Here is a 23,713-nt window from a genome sequence, read left to right as displayed (position 1 = left end):
GATGTGAACCTAAGATTACGTTGTTTGTGCCCAGAGATAAAGTTACCGCCTGGGGCCGTAATTATCACATTCCACTGGCTTGGCTGCACCTACGGGTCGTACCAACTGTTAAGCCACAGGGGGGAGCAGGTAGTTTTTACCAATTACATCCAAACTTTCCCCGACAAATGTTGTGATACAAAGTCAGAGTTTGGAGGATTTTTTTTCTTGTTGTTGTGCCCTTGTGATGTCATTTTATTTCCTGTGATGTCATTTCCTGTATTCTACAGTTTTCTGGGTCGTGTGATAGGTTGACCCACAACTTTACTCTGGTGATCTTTGACCTTTCAGGTGTACCCACTGTTGCGGAAGAGGGGAGAGCATATTTTGTCTAGTCACGTCTGGTCTGTACCACTATTCCCAGGGTAGGGTGTATTCTTATGAAACTTACGACTTAACAATTAGAGGTAGTTGTTATGTTTTCCCACCAACTTGTTGCTAATAATGTGAAGAGTTAAGTATGTTAGCACAACAGACCACTGCACTTCCCCCTATTTTTCTGGCTAAATGGACAGGCCTAGAGGTAGTTGTTACTGAAACAAGTTGCTTGTGACTCTAAGGACAGCTGAGGACAGTTTCTCCGTGTCTTAGGGACAGGGAAGACACTTCAGTAGTGTCTTACAGGGAAGACACTTTCTTGTTGGCTGAAGGAAAGCGAAGACTGTTCTTTGGTGATTCAAGGAGAGAGCAGACACTTCCTTATAATAATTTGTCTTGCTAGTGGGACAGAGGAGACAGACACTTCCTTGTTGGTTCAAGGAGAGTCTCATTAAACTTTCTTGAAGTTTTCAAGAACGACAGTTCCTTACTGGTTTAGGAGAGATTGGTCCGAGGAGAGTAACGTTTAAGCGGAGAATGGAGTACAGTTCGTCGGACACGGATAGTTCGGATCCGGACCTGCGTCTGCTCGTGGTCCGCAGTCAAGGTCGCCGAAGGTCGTCCGTCGTGCCGGACATTCCCATCGCGCCGCGCGGGGTCGGGGGTCACAGGGGCAGCATCGACGAAACGGCGGAACAGCAGAAATTCACCTTCGCGTATCATTTCAGCGGATTCAAGTAAGGGTCAAATTCCTGTGCTGTTCCTGTACCATTCCTGTACCATTCCGGTACTATTCCTGTACTATTCCTTTACTGTTCCTTTACTGTTCCGATCCTGTACAGTTTCTACATGTATATCATTTTTGAGCTAACAGCAGAAATTCACCTTCGCGTATCATTTCAGCGGATTCAAGTAAGGGGTCGAATTCCTGTAAGAGTAGAGTAACGTTCCTGTGCTGTTCCTGTACTATTCCTGTGCTGTTCCTGTACTATTCCTGTGCTGTTCCTGTACTATTCCTGTGCTGTTCCTGTACTATTCTTGGACTATTCTTGTACTGTTTTGGGACTATTCTTGTGCTGTTCTTGGACTATTCTTGTGCTGTTCTTGGACTATTCTTGTGCTGTTCTTGGACTGTACCTGTACTGTTCTTGGACTATTTTTGGACTATTCTTGTACTGTTCTTGGACTATTCTTGTACTGTTCTTGTGCTGTTCCTGTACCATTCAGCGTCAACTATTCCTGTACTAAACAGCCAGATTTCGGTGGCTTCAAGTAATTAATATAAGGGTTCCAGTTTCCTGTACCATTCCTGTACCATTCCTGTACCATTCCTGTGCTGTTCCTGGACTATTTTTGTGTTGTTCTTGGACTATTCAGCAGCAACTATTGTATTAAACAGCAGAAATTTTATTTTCTTTTCGAAAATTGCGACATTCACAATACAGTGGCCACCCTGGCAGCAGAGCTGATGGCGGGGGCCACAGACAGACATGACTACATGACTATACATACATTGTTGATTAACATATATGTTATTATATTTACAATACTAATTAAAATGGGTAAACTTAGTTGGAGGTCAGAGGTCGAGAATCCGTACAGTGGAAATAATAGACAAGTGCACTAGACCAAATGAACAGGTGGAAGGACACTTTAGAAACGTTTTGTTTGCAGGATGTAGCCCTGAAGAGCGGCCGAAATGTTTTGGTTTGTAGAGAGGTTGTGACCTGGAAGACCATTGAGGAGCATGTTGGTGGAGAGGGATTGATCCACAACGCTACGTACAGCGGTGGCAAGTGTTTGCCTTGCGTCCTTGTGCAGAGGGCAGTGGAGGAGGTAGTGTGCGACTGACTCAGACTTAGCACCACAGCTACAGCTGCGTGGGGTCAAGTTGAACTTGACGAGTGTAGAGCAGAAATTTACCTTCCCCTACCATTTCAGTGGCTTCAAGTAAGCCAGGGTTCCAGTTCCTGTGCCATTCCTGTACTATTCCTGTACTATTCCTTTACTGTTCGATCCTGTGCCGATCCTGTATCATATCTGTGCTATTTTTACAGCAATTCATAGACATGATACATGATTTTTCATCGCTCCAGCCCAGATCAATCTTTACTAATTCATGGCCATGAAACAGGGTTTATTTATTTATTCATTCATTTCAACTTTATGACATACATGTACACGGCCATGGGAAAGCAGGAGTATCCCTTTTAGGCTCCCTGACCAAATTAAGATAAAATAACAGGACTTAACAAGAAATAATAAATACCAACAGAATAACAATAATGATAATTGTAACAAAAATGTTTTTAATAGTAATAAGTAAAACAAATATTAGCAATGAGATAATGAAGTTTTTTGATAGTAATTCATCACTGCTAGTCCAGGTTATTCACGACCATGAAACAGGATTTTTCATTGCTCCAGCCCAGATGTTTCATGACTAAATCACGGCCATGAAACAGTAATTTTCATTGCTCCAGCCCAGGTTATTCATGACCATGAAACAGGATTTTTCATTGCTTTAGTCCAGATAATTCACGACCATGAAACAGTAATTTTCATTGCTCCAGCCCAGATATTTCATGACTAAATCATGGCCATGAAACAGAATTTTTCATTGCATCAGCCCAGATTACTCATGACTAAATCATGACCATGAAACAGTATTTTTCATTACTTCAGCCCACCCTTATACCCAGACGAGTCACGGCAGCTTTTGTGGTTTTAATCATTTTCCATAAGTGGAGTGAGTGGCAGCTGGTTGCTAGGTTACCACAGGTGGTTGCTAGGTTACCGCAGGTGATGACGTAAATGGGACTTTTATGGCTGGAGGGCAGGTTTATGTATTTATTTACGGGCAGGAGCAACTCAGTTTGTTGTTTGTTTGTTTCGCATAACCAGTAAACCACCTTTAGGCGAAACACACCAGTTTTGTACATTTTAGTACAAGCTACGTAAGACAGTAAGGTTTGAACCACTCACACCGGGAAGATCCTCTATTCTTTTTGATAAGTGTGGTTGGTTCTTAAACGTGCGTGGGGTGTGGCTCTCCCAAACACGGGACCTCCATTTAACGTCCTATCCGAGGGACGTCCCTAACCGAAGCTAGGTACTCATTTTCACCTGAGTTAAGTGAGGAAAGTTGTGTAAAGTGCCTTTCCCAAGGGCACAAAAGATCAGTGAGGCTGGGTGCCAAGGATTCGAACCCGGGACCTCTTGGTTCTCTGCCAAACACACTACCAGTCGTCAGGTTTATACAGATTTATGTACTGTACAGACAGGAACAAGTTATTTGTCTGGTTAGTCTTGTACATGTTACTGTGCAGGTAAATTTTGATGATTTTTGTTGTTAAACGTTTGTAGATGGCTAAACCTCAGTCAGAAGCACCCCCTAGCATGGTCTGTCCAAACTGCAGTCTGTACATTTGTACCTTGCTGGAGGGATTTCTTCTCAGACCAGCAGAGATTTTGTTTTTAGTGTGTTTGCTTCTGTCCATCCTGCTTGTGCTCCTTAGGTAGATAATGTGCATGAGGTTTATTCACATAACAGTGATATAAAAATAATGTCTTCAACAACATTACATGTTATGTACAACAGGTACATGTATGCCCTTCAGTATAACACGCCAGCTTCACAGGCACCGAACGACTTGTTACACCTAACCTTTGAACATCTAACTCTAAACATTGTTTAAAGCTATTGATAATGCCCCTACTGTACTTGGTGACAGTGAGTTCCACTCTGCGATAGTTCTAGGAAAGAATGAATTCTTGAACACCTCAATCCTTGGGTTGATAACTTCACTACTTGAAGGCATGGCTATTTCTTGTTCTTTTCTGAGCTGGTATTAGGTACTACATGTAAGTAGTATTTTTCTTGGAAGCAATCACCAGCACGAGTAGAAAATTAATTTCGCAGCGGAAGTAAAAAAATAAAATAAAGCAGCCATCGGGCGGCTGGGCTATATTTAAACATGGCAGGCCAATAAATGTCTGTTGCCATGGGAACTCGGGGGTAATGACATCACTATATTCATGAATGGTGGCTGGTGTAGTGCACGTAGTAACATTACCTGCTCTCACCTGATATAAACACGTACATGAACAAGTGTGTTACCTGGTTTAAACAGGTACATGTGCATGTGTGTTATCTGATATATACTAGTATATGTACAGGTGTATAAACAGATACAGGTGTGTTACCTGGAGTGGGGCTTTTGCAGGTATGCCGCTCAGGTGGGAAAAACTCAGGTGAGAATCTTACACCTTGTAGTAACATAACCTTTTCTCACCTGATATAAACACGTACCTGTACAGGAGTGTTACCTGATATATACAGGTACTAGTACATGCACAGCTGTGTTACCTGGCATATACAGGTAAAGGTGACTGTTACCTGCAGTGGGGCTTTCGCAGGTATGCCGCTCAGGTGGGAAAACTCAGGTGAGAAGCTTATACCTGTCCCAGGTGTTACATGTATCTTTCCCAGGTGTGCCTTTGACAGGTGTGGCTTTGACACAGGTAGGCCTTTGGCAGGTGTACCTTATACCTTCCTCATGTGTGCCTTAGCCTGGACTTGTTTTACTCTGAACAATATGCGAATGAAATGGATTCAATCCATTCATTTGTTTTTGGGTCAGTCAAATGCTTATGATATCATACAGCCTTTCTCCCCCATCATGATATGGACTAGCCCACTTCTCTGCATTTGCATCCCCCCCCCATCTCAAAATGGGCCAGCCCTCTGCCTTTGCACCCCCATCATAAAATGGACTAGCCTTCTGTCTTTACACCCCCATTTTAAAGTGGGCTTTGCCCCAAACAACATCCCCTCCTCTTTCCTACCCCCCGTTCCCAAAGTGGGCCAGGCCGTTTGCTGGGTGCAGGTTTGATGATCTCATAGGTCAGAGGTCAGCTGGTACTGATGTGGGCGGCAGCTGTCGGCATGGCGATGAGGATGGGGCATTCCACCTAGCCTTCAGGAGGGATGTCACCCCTCTGCTTACAGTGGACCAGCCCAATCTGTATCCTCATCTCCCCCCATTTTGCAGTAGGCCGATCCAGTGTTCAGCTGATTTCCGGAGTGGCTCACGATCTTCCCTCCCCCAGTTTTGGAATGGACTTGCCCAATCTGTGCTCTTGACTCCCCCGTGCTTGAATGGACCAGCCCTTGTGATGACCAGGTTTTCCTCCTGAATGTCAGGGATGGAGGGGCCCTCATGGGGATTTTCTGTTATCCATAGGCAGGCAGAGGTGATGTATGTGGGGCTCTGAAAGGGGGCTGCATGTACAGGTGCCGTATGTGCTTCTGTGGGGCCCTCCATGGGGGGATTATGAGTGTTTTGGGGCCCAGATAGGGGAGTGTGTGTGTCTGTGGGGCCCTGTGCAGGGGAGAAACATGGTGATGGTGTGTTAGGAGCACAGGTGGTGATATGATGGGTTGTGTGGGGTTTTTTTGGGGGGGGGGGCAAATATGTTTGGATGATGTTATGTGTGTGGGTGTGGGGTGGGTGGGCAGATGTGTGGTCCATGTGTCAGCAGATGGTGTGTGTGTGTATGTGTGTGTGAGTGTGGATGTGTGTATGTGTGTGTGAGTGTGGATGTGTGTGTGTGTATGTGTGAGGGTGTGTGTGTGTGTGTGTGTGTGTGTGTGTGTGTGTGTGTGTGGATGTGTGTGTGTGTTAGTATGTGTGTTTTTGAGTGTGTGTGTGTGTCTGTGTGAGCGTGTGTGTGTGTGTGTGTGTGTGTGCACTGTGCGTACTTGTGTGTGCGCGCGTGTGTGTGTGCGTGTGTTTGCATATGTGTGTGTGTGTGTGTGTGTGTGTGTGTGTGTGTGTGTGTGTGTGTGTGTGTGTGTGTGTGTGTGAGAGAGAGATAGTGTGTATGTTGTGTGTCACCATATGAGTATGCATGTGTGTGCATGTGTGTGTGTGCATGTGTGTGTGTGTTACTGTATGTGTGTGTGTATGTATGTATGTATGTATGTGTGTTTGTGTGAGTGAGTGTGTGCGTGCATGGGTGTGTTGAGCACATGTGTTGGTATGGTGATGTGATGTCAGGTGTGGAGGAGTGTGAGGATTTGTGGGAGATGTGACCTTGAGTGACCTTCGGCATCTTGAATTTTGCTCCAGGTTTTTAGATGTTCAAGTAGGAATCATCACTGACTGTTGCATCATGGGACATATATCCAGGAGCAGTACCAATCCCATCATTCCCGGTTCCGGATTAGTATCGTTACCATTTTGACATTAGTTTCGGGAAACAGCCGCCATTTTGTGTTGCCATGGTGATTTGACACGAGTTCCTGGAAACAGCCGCCATCTTGTGTCGCCATGGTGATTTGACACAAGTTCCAGGAAACAGTCGCCATCTTCTGTCGCCATGGTGATTTGACACGAGTTCCAGGAAACAGCCGCCATTTTGTGTTGCCATGGTGATTTGACACGAGTTCCAGGAAACCGCCACCATTTTGTGTTGCCATGGTGATTTGACACGAGTTCCGGGAAACTGCCGCCATCTTGCGTTGCCATGGTGATTTGACATGAGTTCCGGGGACACGGCTGCCATCTTGTGACCTTGGCGGTGCCCTTGACATGCCCTTGAACATGCACTACTACGCGCGGAAGTTGCGGTTGTCACGAGGAAAGCCGAAGAGCCCCGTCCCCAGGATCGTTGTCACCATGGCAACGGACGAAGACCACGATGAGGACGACCTTGGGGATGCGGGGAGGGAGGAGGCGGACTCTCGCTTCCATGGGATTGCCCGGATGCCGCGAAGTTTCAAGTACGGAGCTGCATGCCTGTCGTTTCTGTCCTGTATATTTTCCCTTATACACACACACACACACACATTAGTACATCGCTCGGCTATTCATGCCCGCATCCTACTGTAGTGTGTTTAACACTTTATACTGTAGTATAGGGGTCATGGTTTACTCTACTAAAGAGTTAGGAGTTGCTTTACCCTCTGAAACACTGATGATGAATGGGGTTGTGCTTAAACCAGGCGAACGCTTAGGGCTTATGTTTGACCCATTCAAAGACTTAGGGGTTGTGTTTAAGCCAATCAAACAGTCAGGGTTACAATGTATTCAATGAGATTTATTTGTTTCAAGACTGATGGTCTCACCATTGGTCTGATGTTCCAGGTGTTGTGTTTAACCCAGCCAGTCTGTTTGTTTGTTTGTTTTCATATTTACTTGTTTTTAAGACTGACATTCTTATGTTCCAGGAGTTCCAGTTGTTTTTAAGACTGCTTTTATTTGTATGTTTGTAACCCTTACCCTGCTATTGGTTGTTCGTTTGTTTGTAATTCTGCTATTGGTTGTTCGTTTGTTTGTTATTCTGCTATTGTTTGTTTGTTTGTTTGTTATTAATCCTTTGTTGTTGTGTTGCAGGAAAGCAATCTCCAGGTCTTACCTCCGCGGCCAGGACCACACCCACCACGGGCCGAACCAACATCACCTCAAGCACGGGGGGGAACGCCAGCTCAAGACAGCAGTCGACTGGACAGTAAGTAAATTTGAAAGAAAGAAGTTCTCTCACCTAGAACTTTAGACCAGTCACTCTGGTCTTCCTCAGTAGACTGACCAAGATACCTTTGAACCTGAGTGTTGAAGTCACACTTCACTTAACTTACATGTTTGTAACTTGACTTAACTTGCTTGTCACGTAGCGTCACACTTAGTACAAAGAAGCCATGTGACAAGCTTCACTGGGTCAGTCTACTGAGGAAGACCAGAGTGACTGGTCGAAAGCTTTAACTCTAAACATGTAACTACCAACACAGATGAACTTTCAAGATAACTGAGCTGTTTCTTAGCATGAAAGTTCATCAGATTCTATGTTGGTGTAATTTATTATGACAAAAAAGGTTTAACGTTCAGACCAACACTGAGTAAACTCGGACTTACCCAAATTTTTGGCCGACGTCTCATAACTGAGCTGTTTGTTTGTTTTTCGTTGCCAGGACAACGCGGTAAACGGGGAGCACATCTGGACGGACACGAAAGAGTCTGGCGACTTCTGCTACGTGGGGGAGCAGGACTGCCTGGTAAACTTCTTTGTAAGTCAGGGGACATGATTTACTGTGTCCATGTCCTCTGTGTTAACATGTAGTTACATGACTTTACTGGTTCCATGGTGTTAGGGCAGAACCTGATGATGCATGGTCCATGTCCTTTGTAAGTCAGGGGACATGATTTCATCTGTCCATGTCCTCTGTGTTAACATGTAGTTACATGACTTTACTGGTTCCATGGTGTTAGGGCAGAACCTGATGATGCATGGTCCACGTCCTTTGTAAGTCAGGGGACATGATTTACTGTGTCCATGTCCTCTGTGTAGTTACTGGTTCCATAGTGTTAGGGCAGAACTATGCATGGTCCATGTTATAGTGTGAAAAGGGACAGACATTGCATGGTCCATGTCCTTTGTAAGTCAGGGGACATGATTTCTGTGTCCATGTCCTCTGTGTATGATACATGGCAATAATGGGTAAAAAACCATCCATGGACCATGTTGTAGTGTTTTAGGGAAAAACCATGCATGGTCCTCTATAAGTCAGGGGACATGATTTCTGTGTCCATGTCCTCTGTGTATGTGGTTTTACTGGTTCCATGGCAAAATGGATAAAAACCAATTGACAGGTCCATGGCACTGGATAAAAAAACCATGCATGGTTATGCTTTGTAAGTCAGGGGACATGATTTCTGTGGTCCATGTCCTCTGTGTAGTTACATGACTTTAGCAGTTCCATGGCAATGGGCCGGAGTGATATCATTCTAGGTTGGTGGGGAAAATAATATTAGAAGTGATGAAAGTAGAACTTGAACCCTGAACAGTTCTTCTTGTCACTTATTTGACTTGATACATTGTTGATGTAGACACTGGTGTAGTGTGTTGGTGTAGTGTGTTGGGGGAGATCCATTGTTGATGCAGGTCAGGTGTAGTGTGTTAGGGGATTATCCATTGTTGATGCAGCCCGTCAGGTGTAGTGTGTTGGGGGAGATCCATTGTTGATGTAGACACTGGTACAGTGTGTTAGGGGAGAACCATTGTTGATGCAGACATTGGTGTAGTTACCAGTAACCACCACTGTTGATGAAATGATTTTTCCCTTGACAGAAATCTGGCCCCAGGAAGAAATGTCTTGGCTGTAAGATCCTCGTCCATGTGGGCTGTATGCATGTCTTGGAAAAGGTAAGAACAGTGACTGTGTCTTCTGCTAACTACTGGGTCTTCTACTGTTTTGTACTTTGTCTTCTGTTGTGTCTTATAGATTTTCAGACTTGACCTGAAACCTGAAGTGAGCTTGAGTTATTTTGTTTACCCATGGAGGTAGAATCTCTCTTCTACCTCCATGGTTTACCTTCGCAGAAGAAAAAAACATGGTTTTTGCTGAGTTTCTTCTTCTTCTTCCATTCCAAACATCTTGAACTGATGAAAGTGTAAATTTTGCGTTACTGTAAGTTGATGTCGGTGTAACATAATGCCGTGCTGTTTCTTCCCAGATCAATTTCAGATGTCGGCCGACCTTCAGGGAGCCGGGGACAAAGGGTTCTCGCGAGGTGAGTCAAGGTCAAATTACTCAAATATCAAGTTCATGATGCACAGTTATGGCACTATATTCGTTTTGTGTTACTTCTGTATTTCTGTAAATCTCCCTGTGCTGACATGTATCATTGCCAACAGCTATATCAACAAATTTTCTTGACAGACGTTTGTGCGGCATCACTGGGTCCACAGACGCAGGCAAGAGGGCAAGTGCAAGCAGTGCAGCAAGGTTAGTGTGCAGCTGGTCAAACAAGACATTGATTAAAACACCCCATTGACAGTAATTGAACAGAGGCAGACAGTAAATGTCAGTAAACTTTCAGTACTGTACTAACTGTAAAAGAACAGTAAATAGAGGCATAAGTACTTACCAGTAATGCTTCAGTAGAATAGTAAAATACGATTTACTGGAGACTTACTGAAATTTCACTGTTATTAGTTGATCAGTACTTTACAGTAAATTTTCAATACTGATGGTTTGCCAAGCTTAAGGGTAGTGTGCAGGGAGGTGAAAAATACCAAGTCTGATATCAAAGTTTCAAGCCAAGTAAGCAAAAGTAAAAGGAAGCAGCCTGACCTTGAATTCACATCTTGACCTTTAATATTCATCATAAATGTGTGATAAGTCACCTTGAAGTTTGACCTTGTCGTTGTACTTTGCAGCCATTCCACCAGAAATTCTCCTTCCATTCCAAGGTAAGAACAAGTTTACTTGCTGTTACAATAGTTTCACTAAAACCTGTCAATTACTATTGATATCCAATCATTTTCCTGCTACCAGACTGAGTATGTTTTCTGACACCACAATATTATAGCAGGCAATGAAATTGTGGATGCATGGTGGATTGCCCAGTGCAGATGCATTTAAGATCTCAACTTCCTTTTGGACTTATTTGCATATCAATCAATAATTTGTATACTCTCATAAATCTGCTTTTCTGACAACTCTCCAGTGTCACTGACAAAAGCTACCTGAAACGTCTGACCGGTTTCCAAAATCATATCCGCAGTTGCTTGTAATGAATAACTGTTTTTTGGTGTAAGATCTCAACTATATATTATAACTCATAGACTGTTGCCAGTTTTGCTAAATTTTCTTCTATTCTGTGTTTTACAGGAGATTGTTGCCATCAGTTGCTCGTGGTGCAAAGCTGCCGTAAGTACCAACTCCTAATTTGGCAATAACTCCTAATATGGCAATAACTCCTTATATGGCAATAACTTCTAATATGGCAATGACTCCTAATATGGCGATAACTCCTAATATGGTGATAACTCCTAATATGGCAATAACTCCTAATATGGTGATAACTCCTTAAATGGCAATAACTCCTAATATGGCAATAAGTGCCACTTTCCAATCCAAATATATAATGATTGCTATTACTAATAATAACCCCCACTCCTTATATGGCAAATTGTATCATCATATGTCTCTGTTCTTTCAGTACCACAACAAAGTGTCGTGTTTCATGATGCAACACATCGAGGAGCAATGCACTCTGGGAGCCCACGCAGGGGTCATCGTGCCGCCATCTTGGATCATGAAGGTTCCTAAGAACAGGGTGTGTAGAAAGGGGCAAGGTCATTGGAAGGGGGGCAAAACTGGGTGGGTAGAAGGGGGCAAGGTCATGGGGAGGAGGGCAAGAACTTGGTGGGTAGAAGGGACAAGGTCATAGAACAATGTGTATGATACATGCATGTATCTACAGTAGTATAAGATCTAGCCTAAGGCTGCTGACTATCTATTACATGTATGTAAGCCCTCGCTAGCATGATCTGCACTGTTGGACTGGCTACGTGTGAGGTTAGGGTTCAGAGGTTAGTCTTCACATGTAGAACTGACAGCTTGTCATGTCCTACTGACAGATGTCCATCAAATCCTCGCTCAAGAAGAAGAAGCGACCTTCCATCAAGAGAAAGTCTCTCAAGGTGAGCTGTAGTTCCTTAAAGACTTTAGGGTCTTCACCTGGGAATCTTAATTGCAAAACTTGTCTGCTTTCTGTGTCCGAGAAAGGAATGTGTTTTTTTCCTGGCTGCACAGATTTATTTGTTTATTTAGGAAGCTCCCAATAGTGATAATACATCACTATTTTTCCTGGAGTCCTTTGACTTACTTGACTTAATCCTCTTCGCCCTGGAGTCCTTTACATCGTGTTTTTTTGTGTTTCTGTCCAGCAGAGCAGGCCAAATGCCTTCATGATCCCCTAGCTAACTCACCTGTGTCTCAGAATGCAGCCATTGTAAAGAATGGGTTTTTCCTGGTTGAATGGCTGGATAGAGAGAGAGAGAGAGGAGGAGAGAGAGAGAGAGACAGAGAGAGAGAGAGAGAGAGAGAAAGAATGAGTTGTTACGCCTTCAGGAATGTGTTTTTTTGTTATGTTCCAGGAGAGCAAGTCGAAGGCGTTCATGATCAAGCCGGTCGCCTCACCCTTCATCAAGCCGCTCCTGGTCTTCGTCAACCCTAAAAGCGGAGGCAACCAGGTGGGAAAACTGTGGGAAAAAAAGGGTTCTGTAGAACACTGGTCAATGGTTCTGTAGATAGAACTTCTGTGGAACTTCACTTGCTAGTGCCCCCACTTCGAACATTCTCAGCAAAAACACGTCTTGCCACCTCCACCGAAGCAAATCACCCTTTCTTCCTCCATTCACCACCTCTTAGGAGGAAGTTCCACGCTGAAAGCTACCACGTGATTGCTTCCGACATGGGTTCAACCTTAAACTTTTTCTGGTCAACAAACATCTGTCCTCACTGCATGGCTGTACAGTAACCCAAGTGTGCACTTTCATGAGCATTGTTTTGTAGTGAACCATGAAGTAAAGAAAAAAAGGTCAATGGTCCTGTAGAACACCTTGTTGCTTGTTTCCTTAGCGAGCGAAGATCATGCAGAAGTTTATCTGGTACCTGAACAAACAAACAAGTATATAACACTTGTATTGTTCTGTTACAGTAGAATTCTGATTGTGTCTTGAATGTTTTGCAGGGAGCGAAGATCATGCAGAAGTTTATCTGGTACCTGAACCCGCGGCAGGTGTTCGACCTTTCCCAGGGCGGGCCCCGGGAAGCGCTGGAAATGTACCGCAAGGTCGCGAACTTGAGAATCCTGGCCTGTGGGGGCGACGGAACGGTGAGTCAAGCAAACAAACAAACTTAACAAACAAACATTCTCAAAGCAAATGCATAATGTTTACCTTCACATATGGTCTGCTCTGTTAATTCTTAGTAAACTCAAACATATATATTGTGAGAGGAGTCTAAATCCCTCCTGCTATAAAATTGCAGCATGATGTAACCCAACACTAGTTACCATGGTGACAGACGTCTGGTTCAGGTTCTTGACCTTATTTGTTTGTAGAAGAAGAAGAGGAAGAATCAGAGCAAAAACAATATGATCAGCACTAATGATTGAACTTAAACTAGTAACTTAGCATGAAAGTTTATCTGTGTTGGTACAAGTTGAACTAGTATTAAGTAAAACTGACCCCTGACCTGTCTGTGACCTTGCAGGCTGGCTGGATCCTGTCGACCTTGGACTCGCTGGGCATCAGCCCCCCTCCCCCCGTGGCAGTGCTACCCCTGGGGACGGGAAACGACCTGGCAAGGACGCTCAACTGGGGAGGGGTGAGTCACAAACACACAAACAAACAAACACACAAACAAACACACAAACAAACACACAAACAAACACACGCATCACCGCAGGCATGTCAACTGGGGAGGACTAGTATTGGTACAACCCACTGGGTACAACCTGTAGCCAGATCTGATCTCCAAGATCCTCTCCTATGTGCAGTGATGTTTGTTTGTGATGTGAAGTTAAAACTTTAGATCCAACACCAAAAGTTCTCTCACCTAGAGCTTTGGACCAGTCACTCTGGTCTTCCTCAGTAGACTGACCCAGTGAGACTTGTCACATGGCTAGTCAAGTTGTCATGTTTACTTGTTTGTTTGTTGGTTACCAGGGTTACACAGACGAGCCCATCAGTAAGATCCTGTCGCACGTAGAGGATGGACCAGTGGTGCAGCTGGACTGATGTTTGTTTGTTTGTTTGTTTGTTGGTTACCAGGGTTACACAGACGAGCCCATCAGTAAGATCCTGTCGCACGTAGAGGATGGACCAGTGGTGCAGCTGGACTGATGTTTGTTTGTTTGTTTGTTTGTTTGTTTGCTGGTTGCCAGGGTTACACAGATGAGCCCATCTCTAAGATCCTGTCGCACGTTGAGGACGGACCAGTGGTGCAGCTGGACAGGTGGAACCTGCAGGTCTCGCCCAACAGGCTGGTCGCCGCGGACGACGGGGACGAGGGCGGAGACAAGGTGGGTGTTGTCATGGTTACAGTTGTCATGGTTTCAGTTGCCATGGTTACGGATAGAACAATAGTTGTCATGGTTATGAACAGAACTACAGTCAGAAGGTCAGCAGTTCTCATGGTTACTGATAGAACAATTATACAGTATTATAGTTGTCATGGTTTTAGATAGAACAACTGCCTGACAATGTGTTACCTGCATGTTACCTGTGTCTTAAATATACTTGTGTCTTACCTGTGTCTTCAACCTGTGTCTCAACTGTGTCTGACCTGTCACCTGTGTGCTATTTGTGTGTCACCTGTGTCTTTCCTACCTGTGTCTCACCTGAGCCTCACCTGTCTGACCTGTGTCTCAACCCTGTCTCTCCTGGTAAGTTCATGAGTTGGCATTATATTGCTACTGTACAGAACTTACACCTTGTGTGCTCACTCCCCCTGATACAAGCTGTGTTGTGGCCTTCTCAGGAGGCAGAGCTCGGGGCTCCAGAGGGGGAAGTGAAGGAAAAGGTAACAGCCATAACAGAACTGCATGCTGGGTAGTTCAGCAGTGCATGCTGGGTGTTTAACCAGTACATGTTGGGTACTACAGAAGTGCATGCTTGGTGTTGCACTAGCTGCATACTGTATCAGTGCATGCTGGGTACTGTCCCAATGCATGCTGGGTACTGCAGTAGTGCATTCTGGGTGTTGCACCAGTGCATGCTGTGTACTGCAGTAGTGCATGCTGGGATTGCACCAGTGCTGCTTTGTCTTGTGTGCTCTTAGCTGAACTTTTTACTGTCATTGTTCTTGACCTTCTGTTCTTTCATCCAACCTTGGTCCCTTTTATAAGCTGACCTTGACCTTGTAGCATGTACATGCCCTTCTTCTATCAAGGGCAACTCTATCTTCTCTCAGCTGACCTTGACCTTGTGTGAGTTCTTATCTCATCTGACCTTGACTTTGTGAACTTGCAGCTCCCGCTGGACGTGATGAACAACTACTTCAGCATGGGGGCCGACGCACACGTCGCACTCGAGTTCCACGAGTCACGAGGTCAGAGTTCATAATAGGTCACGAGGTCAGGGGTCAGAGTTCGGTTAGGATGTACATGTATGCCTGTAGCAATTTGTAGCATTTTCACAAAATTAACAAACTGATGCCAAAGATACATCCATTGACATTAAGGCATGTTTTTGCGGAATGTTTGACCTCTACTTTTTACCTGTCTGCACGTTTTGACCCTTGTTGACCTTTGCCCTCTGCAGAGGCGAATCCTGAGAAGTTCAACAGCAGATTCCGCAACAAGATGTTCTACGCTGGGGTGAGTTGGTTACCATGGCAACAGTGATGTCTGATTGTATCAGTTACTCAACTTGTAAAGTCTCTTTTGTTTGCTTTGTTGCAGCAGAACTTTCCAGATTGTTGCCTAAAAAGTTCTTGTCTCTTCTTGACCTTCAGGCTGGAGGTCGCGAGCTGATGAAGGGCAGTTCTAAGGACCTGGCGAAACATGTGCAACTGGTGGTCAGTACTGAACTTATTCCATGATGATGGCTCTTTCCTTCAGTCCTTCCCCCAATCTTCTGATATAATTTTAAACTCTAGAGAATTGACTTTTACTCATTCAGGTGAATGTTTTAGTGAAGGGAGACTGTTAACTCCAGTTTCACTCTGTTCTCCCCGCTGTAGTGTGACGATGTGGACATGACAGCAAAAGTTCAGGAGCTGAAACTGCACTGTCTTCTCTTCCTCAATATTCCCAGGTAAGGACAAACAATTATGCACCTTTTGCTATTGTGCACCTGTGTTGTTGCAGGTACTGTTCAGAAACAGTTCCATGGGAAAACCCAAGCAGCAGCTATTGTGCACCATGTTGCTGTTGTACACTGATGTTTGTTTGTTTGTTTGTCTGTTTGTTTAGGTACTGTTCCGGAACAGTCCCCTGGGGAAACCCCAGCAGCTCCCAACACCCGGAACTGGAGCCGCAGAGACACGACTGATGTTTGTTTGTTTGTTTGTTTGTTTGTTTAGGTACTGTTCCGGAACAGTCCCATGGGGAAACCCCAGCAGCAGTCAGCACCCGGAACTCGAGCCGCAGAGACACGACTGATGTTTGTTTGTTTGTTTGTTTGTTTATTTAGGTACTGTTCCGGAACAGTCCCATGGGGAAACCCCAGCAGCTCCCAACACCCGGAGCTCGAGCCGCAGAGACACGACGACGGCTACCTGGAGGTGCTCGGCTTCACCCCGGCAACCATGGTCAGTAATGCTCTCCCATTGGTCGGTTTGAATCATTCATGAATCTGATTGGTCTGTTTCACACATACACACACACACACACACACACTCATGAATCTGATTGGTCAGTTCCACTTGCCTGCATAATTATGATTGGTCAGTTCTGCTCATTGGTCGGTTTGAATCAAGCATGAATCTGATTGGTCAGTTCCACATTGCATGAAATTCAATCTGAATGGTCAGTTCTGCTCTCTGATTGGTCAGTTTGAATCACGCATGAATCTGATTGGTCAGTTTCACATGCATGAATCTTATTGGCCAGCTCCAAATGCATGCATTTGATTGGTCAGCTCCATGCAGGTGCGTGAATCTGATTGGTCAGTTCCACATGTCACTGACCAATCAGGATCATGCATGTTGAACTGGCCAATCAGATTCATGTATGATTCTAATTGATCAGTTCCACGTACATGATTCTGATTGGTCAGTTCCACATGCACACAGCTGATTGGTCATTGGGCTGTGGGTAGGTTTTGATTGGATAGTGGGGTGTTGGATGGTTCTGATTGGTCAGTATGGTGCTGGCTTGTGATTGGTTACTAGAAAACTAACCTCTCACCTCTGTTGTGTCGCTAGGCAACCCTGCAGGTCGGAGGTCACGGGGAGCGTCTGTGTCAGTGCCGCGAGGCGCGAATCACGACGTACAAAACCATCCCGATGCAGGTAACTTAGATGCTAGACAAAGTCAGAAATGAAATATTTTGGGGTTTTCATATCAAAAATGTATGTCTTTTGTCTCCTGTGTTCTGTTATTCAAGTAAATGTACCAGAAATGAAGTTTACAATGAAAAATCTCTAGAGGACATATGCCCGACGATTCTATTTTCTATTTGTCTACGATGGGTCTATTTGTTGACCCATAACAATAGTCTATGACTAGTTTTGCAATCCTGGACTGTTGTAAGCCGAGGGAATAACTAAAATGAAATCGCGATGCAGGTGGATGGGGAGCCTTGCCGCCTGGCGCCGGCCACGGTCCACGTCACGCTGCGGAACCAGGCAAATGTCGTGCTCAAGAGCAAGAGGAGAACCCCAACAGCACTCAGCGCAGAGTGAGTCCTTCTAAACCTAACCTTGTCTCTAACACTCCCACAGCTAACCCTTAAACCCTGACTCTAACACTCCCACGTCTAACCCTAACCCTGACTAGCGCAGAGTGAGTCAATCTGTTCCTAACCCTGATTCTAACATCTAACCCTTCATCTGGCATCCAACAGCACTGAGCACAGTGTGAGTCAATCTAACCCTAACCCTGACTCCCATCCCAGAAGAAAGAAAGCAAATAGGACACATATAGCTAAAAACGTTTTGTTTCTGTGATGTACTTTTGTGTGGCTAACAATTACAGTTGATGTTATAGAGCAAAGGACTGCAAAGATCTAAAAGTTGTTTAGCATGATTTTGATTGGTTAGTTTAAACAAGATCTGTTTGTTGATTGGTCAGTGCTGACCAGACCTGTTTGTTGATTGGTCAGTGCTGACCAGATCTGTCTGCTGATTGGTCAGTTTAAACGAGATGTGTTTGTTGATTGGTCAGTTCAAACGAGATGTGTTCATTGATTGGTCAGTTCAAACGAGATCTGTTTGTTGATTGGCCAGTGCCACGAGCCCGGGGCTGGCGTCGGAGCGGCTGCGTATCCAGGTCAGCAAGGTCAGCATGGTGGACTACGAGGCACTGCACTACGACAAGGACAAACTCAAGGACGCCTGTGAGTCCTTTTTTTTATTTTTTATTTTTGTAGGTCAGAGGTCATCCCCCAGGGACGCACGCCTTTTCTGTGGTCTCAGCGGCAACCAGGATTTTTACCCAACCAAACTCCGATTTGTCAACTTTTATGTCTATAACACCTTCTAGGCCTGTGTTCTAAGTGCAAATTTGTAGTTTTTATGGTGTAAATTGTCCTTGGTTGCTGGGAGAAGCCAGAGAAGCCTGTAAGTCTGCAACGGTTATATGACCTTGTCCATGGTGCTGAAAATTAGTGTCATGATAATAGAATATTAATTTACATGCCTGTAGCCAAGATTTTGAATGGGGGGTTCTTCCCAGTGCTTGAGGGGACCAGCAAGCGCTGAAGGCGCGAGGTTCCTAGGGGGTCCGGGGGTATGCTCCCCCGGAAAATTTTCAAAAAATGAACCGTCTGAAATGGCATTTCCTTTGTTATTTTAGGGGATTTCAAAGAAAAAATCAGAGATATTTTTTTTCAGACAAAGTGAGCCGTTTTCCTATGATTCCAGCCTTGCTGGTGACACGAATCAGTCCATCTTTTAACGAAAAATATTGGACCTAGATAAAAAGTGGACCAAAAAGTGGACCTTTGAGCTATGGGCATAATTTATAACATCAGCAGAAAGTGATTGTTGTTTGTTTTGGTTTCAGCCATTCCTGTCGGCATCATAGTCGTGCCGGGTGACTGTGACCTTGAGCAATGTCGCGGCCACATCGACAGACTACAGGAGGTAGGTGGGGAGGGGGGCATGGTCATTTGGCCTACAGGAGGTAGGTGGGGAGGGGGGCATGGTCATGTGGGGAGGGGGGCAAGGTCAGGAAGAACTGTAAAGATCTGCAATCTTGCCTCTTCTCTGTGAGTGAACATTGTTATTTGTAAAAAAATTTGACTTCTGTGACTAACATAACACATGTATAAACCTCCTCGATGTCCGTAAAGCTGTCATGTTTTCCACTTTCATGTTTCTTCATTATCTTTTTGAACATTTTGTCTTTTTTGTTTTTATGTTTATCGTAATCTATGGATTTTCGGCCCAAGGTCACACATCCTGTTGGGGAAGGCCCAAGGTCACAGACTATGCTTCCCCAACAGTATTTGTGTGACCTTGATGACTGTTTTATCTCTAACCTCTCTCTTGTCATTTCTGTGACCTCTCTAACCTATGACCCTTGACCTGTGTGACCTGTGCTGACTCTTGACCTGTGTGACCTGTGCTGTTTTGCAGGAGCCACACGTACGTGTGGGGTTTCAGAGATCCATTTCTCTCATCGTAAGTTAGGAACAAAACGCTCAAACATTAGTAGAAAATGCTCCGCAAAGCTTTTAGGGTTTAGGGCATTAAGCAAGCCAAAACTTTGATTTATAAAATAAAAATTGTACCAAAATTTGATTTCTATCAAATTACAGGTGAGCTAAAGAAACAGGTTGTTAGATCAGGAAAGCAGTAAAAGGTGTGCAGAGGTGCTTACATGTAATGTAGAGTGACCCAAGGTTTGGTGCTGCTTGGCTGTACTGTAGCTGCTTGTGGTTGTGAAAAAAAACATGCAGAGCAAAAGAACCAGATAACAAAATTAATTAACTTAACCAGATTTCCCCAGTAAGTAAAGGTAAACGTAAAGTAAAGGAGCTGTTTGTATTGTTCTTGTTCCAGGATAACCCGGCCAGAGCCACTCTGACGCTGTCCGTTTCCAGTCAGAAGCTCTCGCCCAAATGGTGCTTCCTCGATTGTGAGTACTTCTGCTCAGCCATTTTTTCGTATTTGTGGAATTTCTAAGGGATTTAAACACATCTGCGACACATCTCGGTCACCAATAGATCTTTCTTAGAACTATCGCAGAGTGGAACTCGCTGCAAAGTACAGTAGGGGCATTGTCATTAGATAGCTAGACTGTGAGTACTTTTAGCCAACATTTTCATGCTCGCAGCTATGATGTCTCCATGCATGCACAGTTCCTGTATATAATCATAATTCTGTTGTTGCTGTCAGATTTTTTACCACTGCCATTTTTGTTTCCATAGCAACCAACGCAGACCGATTCTTCCGGATCGACAGAACACAGGTGTGGAGAAATGATTTTTTTTACTTACTGGTATTCTCAAAAATATAATTATTGGGTATCTAACATTCTAAGGCAAGAAGAAAAATTACTTCTATGACATTTTGTTGATTGATTATTTGCTGGAATGTTTTGTTTGGTATTGTTTACAGGAGAACCTGCACTATGTGTTTGTTTATTTGTTATTGTTTATTGTTTACAGGAGAACCTGCACTATGTGTTTGTTTATTTATTGTTGTTTATTTGTTTATTGTTTACAGGAGAACCTGCACTATGTGTTTGTTTATTTGTTATTGTTTATTGTTTACAGGAGAACCTGCACTATGTGTTTGTTTATTTGTTGTTGTTTATTGTTTACAGGAGAACCTGCACTATGTGACGGACATCTCCTCCAAGGAGCTGTTTGTCCTTGACCCTGAGCTGGTCATCACCAAGGACGTCTGTACGTCTCCCGCCATGCCCGACCTTGTGGAACAGCATCCTAAAGGTCACAGCACCAGCGCCGGAACACCGCAGGGCAAGGCCTTCGTGTTCCCCGTCACCCCGCCCGGGTCTCCCATGTAAGTTCCTCCTGCAGCTGGGTCTCCCATGTAAGTTCCTCCTGCAGCAGGGTCTCCCATGTAAGTTCCACCTAGGTCTCCCATGTAAGTTCCACCAGGGTCTCCCATGTAAGGTCCACCCACCTGGGTCTCCCATGTAAGTTCCACCCACCTGGGTCTCCCATGTAAGTTCCACCCAGGTCTCCCATGTAAGTTCCACCTGGGTCTCCCATGTAAGTTCCACCAGGGTCTCCCATGTAAGTTCCACCCACCTGGGTCTCCCATGTAAGTTCCACCCAGGTCTCCCATGTAAGTTCCACCTGGGTCTCCCATGTAAGTTGGGTCTCCCATGTTGGTTCCACCGGGGTCTCCTAACATGTGCATTCTGGGTCTCCTATGTAAGTTCATTAGGTCTCACAATTACATGCAAATCAAACAATCAGTGGGTCTCCTATGTAAGTTTCTATCTAGCAATAGCTAACCCGTTTATGGGACAGTAACAGTTTGAATGTTAACAGGTCTTCGAGAAGAAATGACCGAGTTCAGAGCCTCCCCCCTGGTCAAATGGACCGGCCCTCCCCACCAGACGGCACTGTGAGGTAAGGTCAAAGGTCATAGTCAAGTGCGGTCATGACATTTGGATGTTTGAATAATATTGGAAACCATCCAGCCAAAACTTGTAACATCCATGTCCATAATATCACCAGGGTCCATAATATCACCACCAGTCCTTGAGAAAAAGTGTGCTTGAGGATATTTTTACTGCAACATACTTATGGTATGCACTCCTGCACACCTCAAATGTACATACCTAGGGTATGTTGCAGTAAAAATATCTTTAAGCACACTACTTCTCCAGGTGGCGATATCATGGACCCTGGTGATATTATGGACACAGATGTTACTTGCAAACCCACATATATTTTTTTAAATATTTTGTACCACTTTGTACATGTAGGTCTGAGCCGGCGTCTCCAGTGTTCTCTGGTTCCCCGAGCACCTCCAGACGGCAGCCGCGGCCGGTTACACTGCACAGTACCGGCGCCAGGTATCACTGTAATTAATGTTTACCGAAAGAAAACATCTTGTTTTTGCTACATTTCCTCTTCTTCTGTTCCAAACACTAACCTCTGACCTGGCCAATGACCTGCTTTGTTGATGTCTGTCACCATGGTGACTGGTGTTGGGTTACATAATGTTGCAATTTGAGGGATGTATACTCCTGTTTGGCCATGTAATTATGAGAAATGAATTTGAGTAAGAAATAACAGACCATATGCGAAGGTAAACATTATGCATTTGCCTTGCAGATGTTACCTTAAGTTTCTAGTTTGAAGAAATAGAATTTAAGAGCAATCATAGGAATATAATTATTATTTATTTTTTTAAACAGAAACTGACACCTGTTTCTTTTACAGCAGCCCAAACGCTTCGGAAAAAGACGCACGTAAGTTTTCCTCAGATTTTCTAATCTTTTGTTTATTGCATTTTGAACATGTTGTCGTTTGTTGCGCACTTCTAGACTGTAGCCAAACTGAATTTCTCGAGAGCAGTGTTTCTTTCTTTTGCATGCATATCAGAATTGTGCAAAATGATAACAAAGTATTAACAAACACAGCAGAAAATTCTCAATTTTCATTTTTATTTCTAATCTACCAAAATTCCTTGTTCGCAGGGCTTCTGGAGGCTTGCAGAGAAGGGGAGATCGGCATGGTGGGTCCAGTGTTTATGTTTACCTTTGAAGAAAGAAAACATGTTGTTACCTTCGCCAAGAAGGTTATGTTTTCCATAGCATTGTGTGTGTATGTATGTGTGTGTGTATGTGGTTAAGCACAATAACTCGAAGGTTTTTATAGATTGTCATGAAACTTGGTAGATGGGTAGGTCTTGATGAGACCTATAGAAATGATTAGATTTTGGGCCCCCTGGTGGCTTTCCTAGGTACTGCAGCATAGACTCTTCTCGTTTGTGTTGATGTTTGTCTGTGTTTCCTACCCAGCTGGTGGAAATGTTGCGAAGTGGTGCAGACCTGACAGCGACAGACGTGCAGGGGATGACTCCGCTGCACCACGCCGTGCGCTACGGACACAAGGACTTGGTGGAGTACATCCTCAAACACGGCCCTCCCTCCCTGCTGGACATCTCAGACTACGAGAAGTGAGCGTTCTCCTGTAACACTAACAGTACTTGTAATCTTATTGTTCTATTTGCAAGGTAACAGGAGTTGATGATTATGAAAATGATGGTAGTAAATGATGGTAAAATGTTTGATCAATTTCTGACCTCACATATCCTTAAAGTCTTGTGCGAATAAGGTCAGGTGTATGCTATATGATAATGGTCATTAATTATCCTGATGAAGGCAACAGTGGTTGCTGAAAATTTGTAACCCTTGTGTTGGAATAATGTTCAACACTTAACTATCATACAGTAGTTAATGATGTTGTCTTGTTTTATATCCCAGGGGGCAGACCCCCCTGCACAAGGCTGCCAGCTACCAGAGACGGTCCATCTGTTGCATGCTGGTCGCTGCAGGGGCAAAGGTCACCAGCAGAGACTCAAACGTAGGTCACAGGTCAAACATGTTTATTGTTGTTACCATGGCAACATGCCCCGCCTTCTCTCTCACTTGTTTGTTGTTTATTGTTATTACCATGGTAACATGTTGTTTACTGCTGTTACCAGGGCAACACGCCCCGGCTGCTGTCACTGAAAGCCAACGACCGCGACCTTGCCGACTACCTGAAAGGTCAGGAGCAATATGTCCTCGCGTCGACCGAGGAGAACCAGGAAACAGCTGTCTGAAATGACCTCGACCCCATATCCCAGAATCCACCAGGCAAGGCAGCGGCTTTTCTATCAGGCTATCCCACAGTTCCTTGGGGC

The 23,713-nt window shown here is 44.4% G+C and overlaps 1 protein-coding gene across 1 annotated transcript; it reads left to right on the top strand.

Annotated features, from left to right (window-relative positions):
* Positions 1–578: 578 nt before the first annotated feature.
* LOC109486954 (diacylglycerol kinase zeta-like) lies at positions 579–23,658 on the top strand. The gene is made up of 34 exons (XM_019790867.1): positions 579–1,094; positions 7,758–7,872; positions 8,330–8,425; positions 9,487–9,561; positions 9,873–9,929; positions 10,079–10,144; positions 10,579–10,611; positions 11,033–11,071; positions 11,364–11,480; positions 11,785–11,847; positions 12,304–12,399; positions 12,900–13,043; positions 13,424–13,537; positions 14,097–14,234; positions 15,184–15,262; positions 15,475–15,530; positions 15,668–15,730; positions 15,896–15,969; positions 16,348–16,465; positions 17,081–17,167; positions 17,444–17,556; positions 18,104–18,213; positions 18,882–18,961; positions 19,457–19,501; positions 19,883–19,958; positions 20,251–20,291; positions 20,649–20,848; positions 21,346–21,426; positions 21,786–21,875; positions 22,246–22,274; positions 22,503–22,540; positions 22,827–22,984; positions 23,292–23,391; positions 23,513–23,658. The coding sequence occupies exons 1-34, from the start codon at positions 895–897 to the stop codon at positions 23,630–23,632; spliced, it is 3,111 nt and encodes a 1,036-aa protein (XP_019646426.1). The 5' UTR covers positions 579–894; the 3' UTR covers positions 23,633–23,658.
* Positions 23,659–23,713: the final 55 nt, after the last annotated feature.

The sequence above is a fragment of the Branchiostoma belcheri genome, unplaced genomic scaffold, assembly GCF_001625305.1.
Source record: "Branchiostoma belcheri isolate BF01 breed outbred unplaced genomic scaffold, Haploidv18h27 scaffold84, whole genome shotgun sequence".
NCBI lineage: Eukaryota > Metazoa > Chordata > Leptocardii > Amphioxiformes > Branchiostomatidae > Branchiostoma > Branchiostoma belcheri.
The sequence above is the reverse complement of the archived record's forward strand: the minus strand, read 5'-3'. Positions and strand labels throughout refer to the sequence as shown.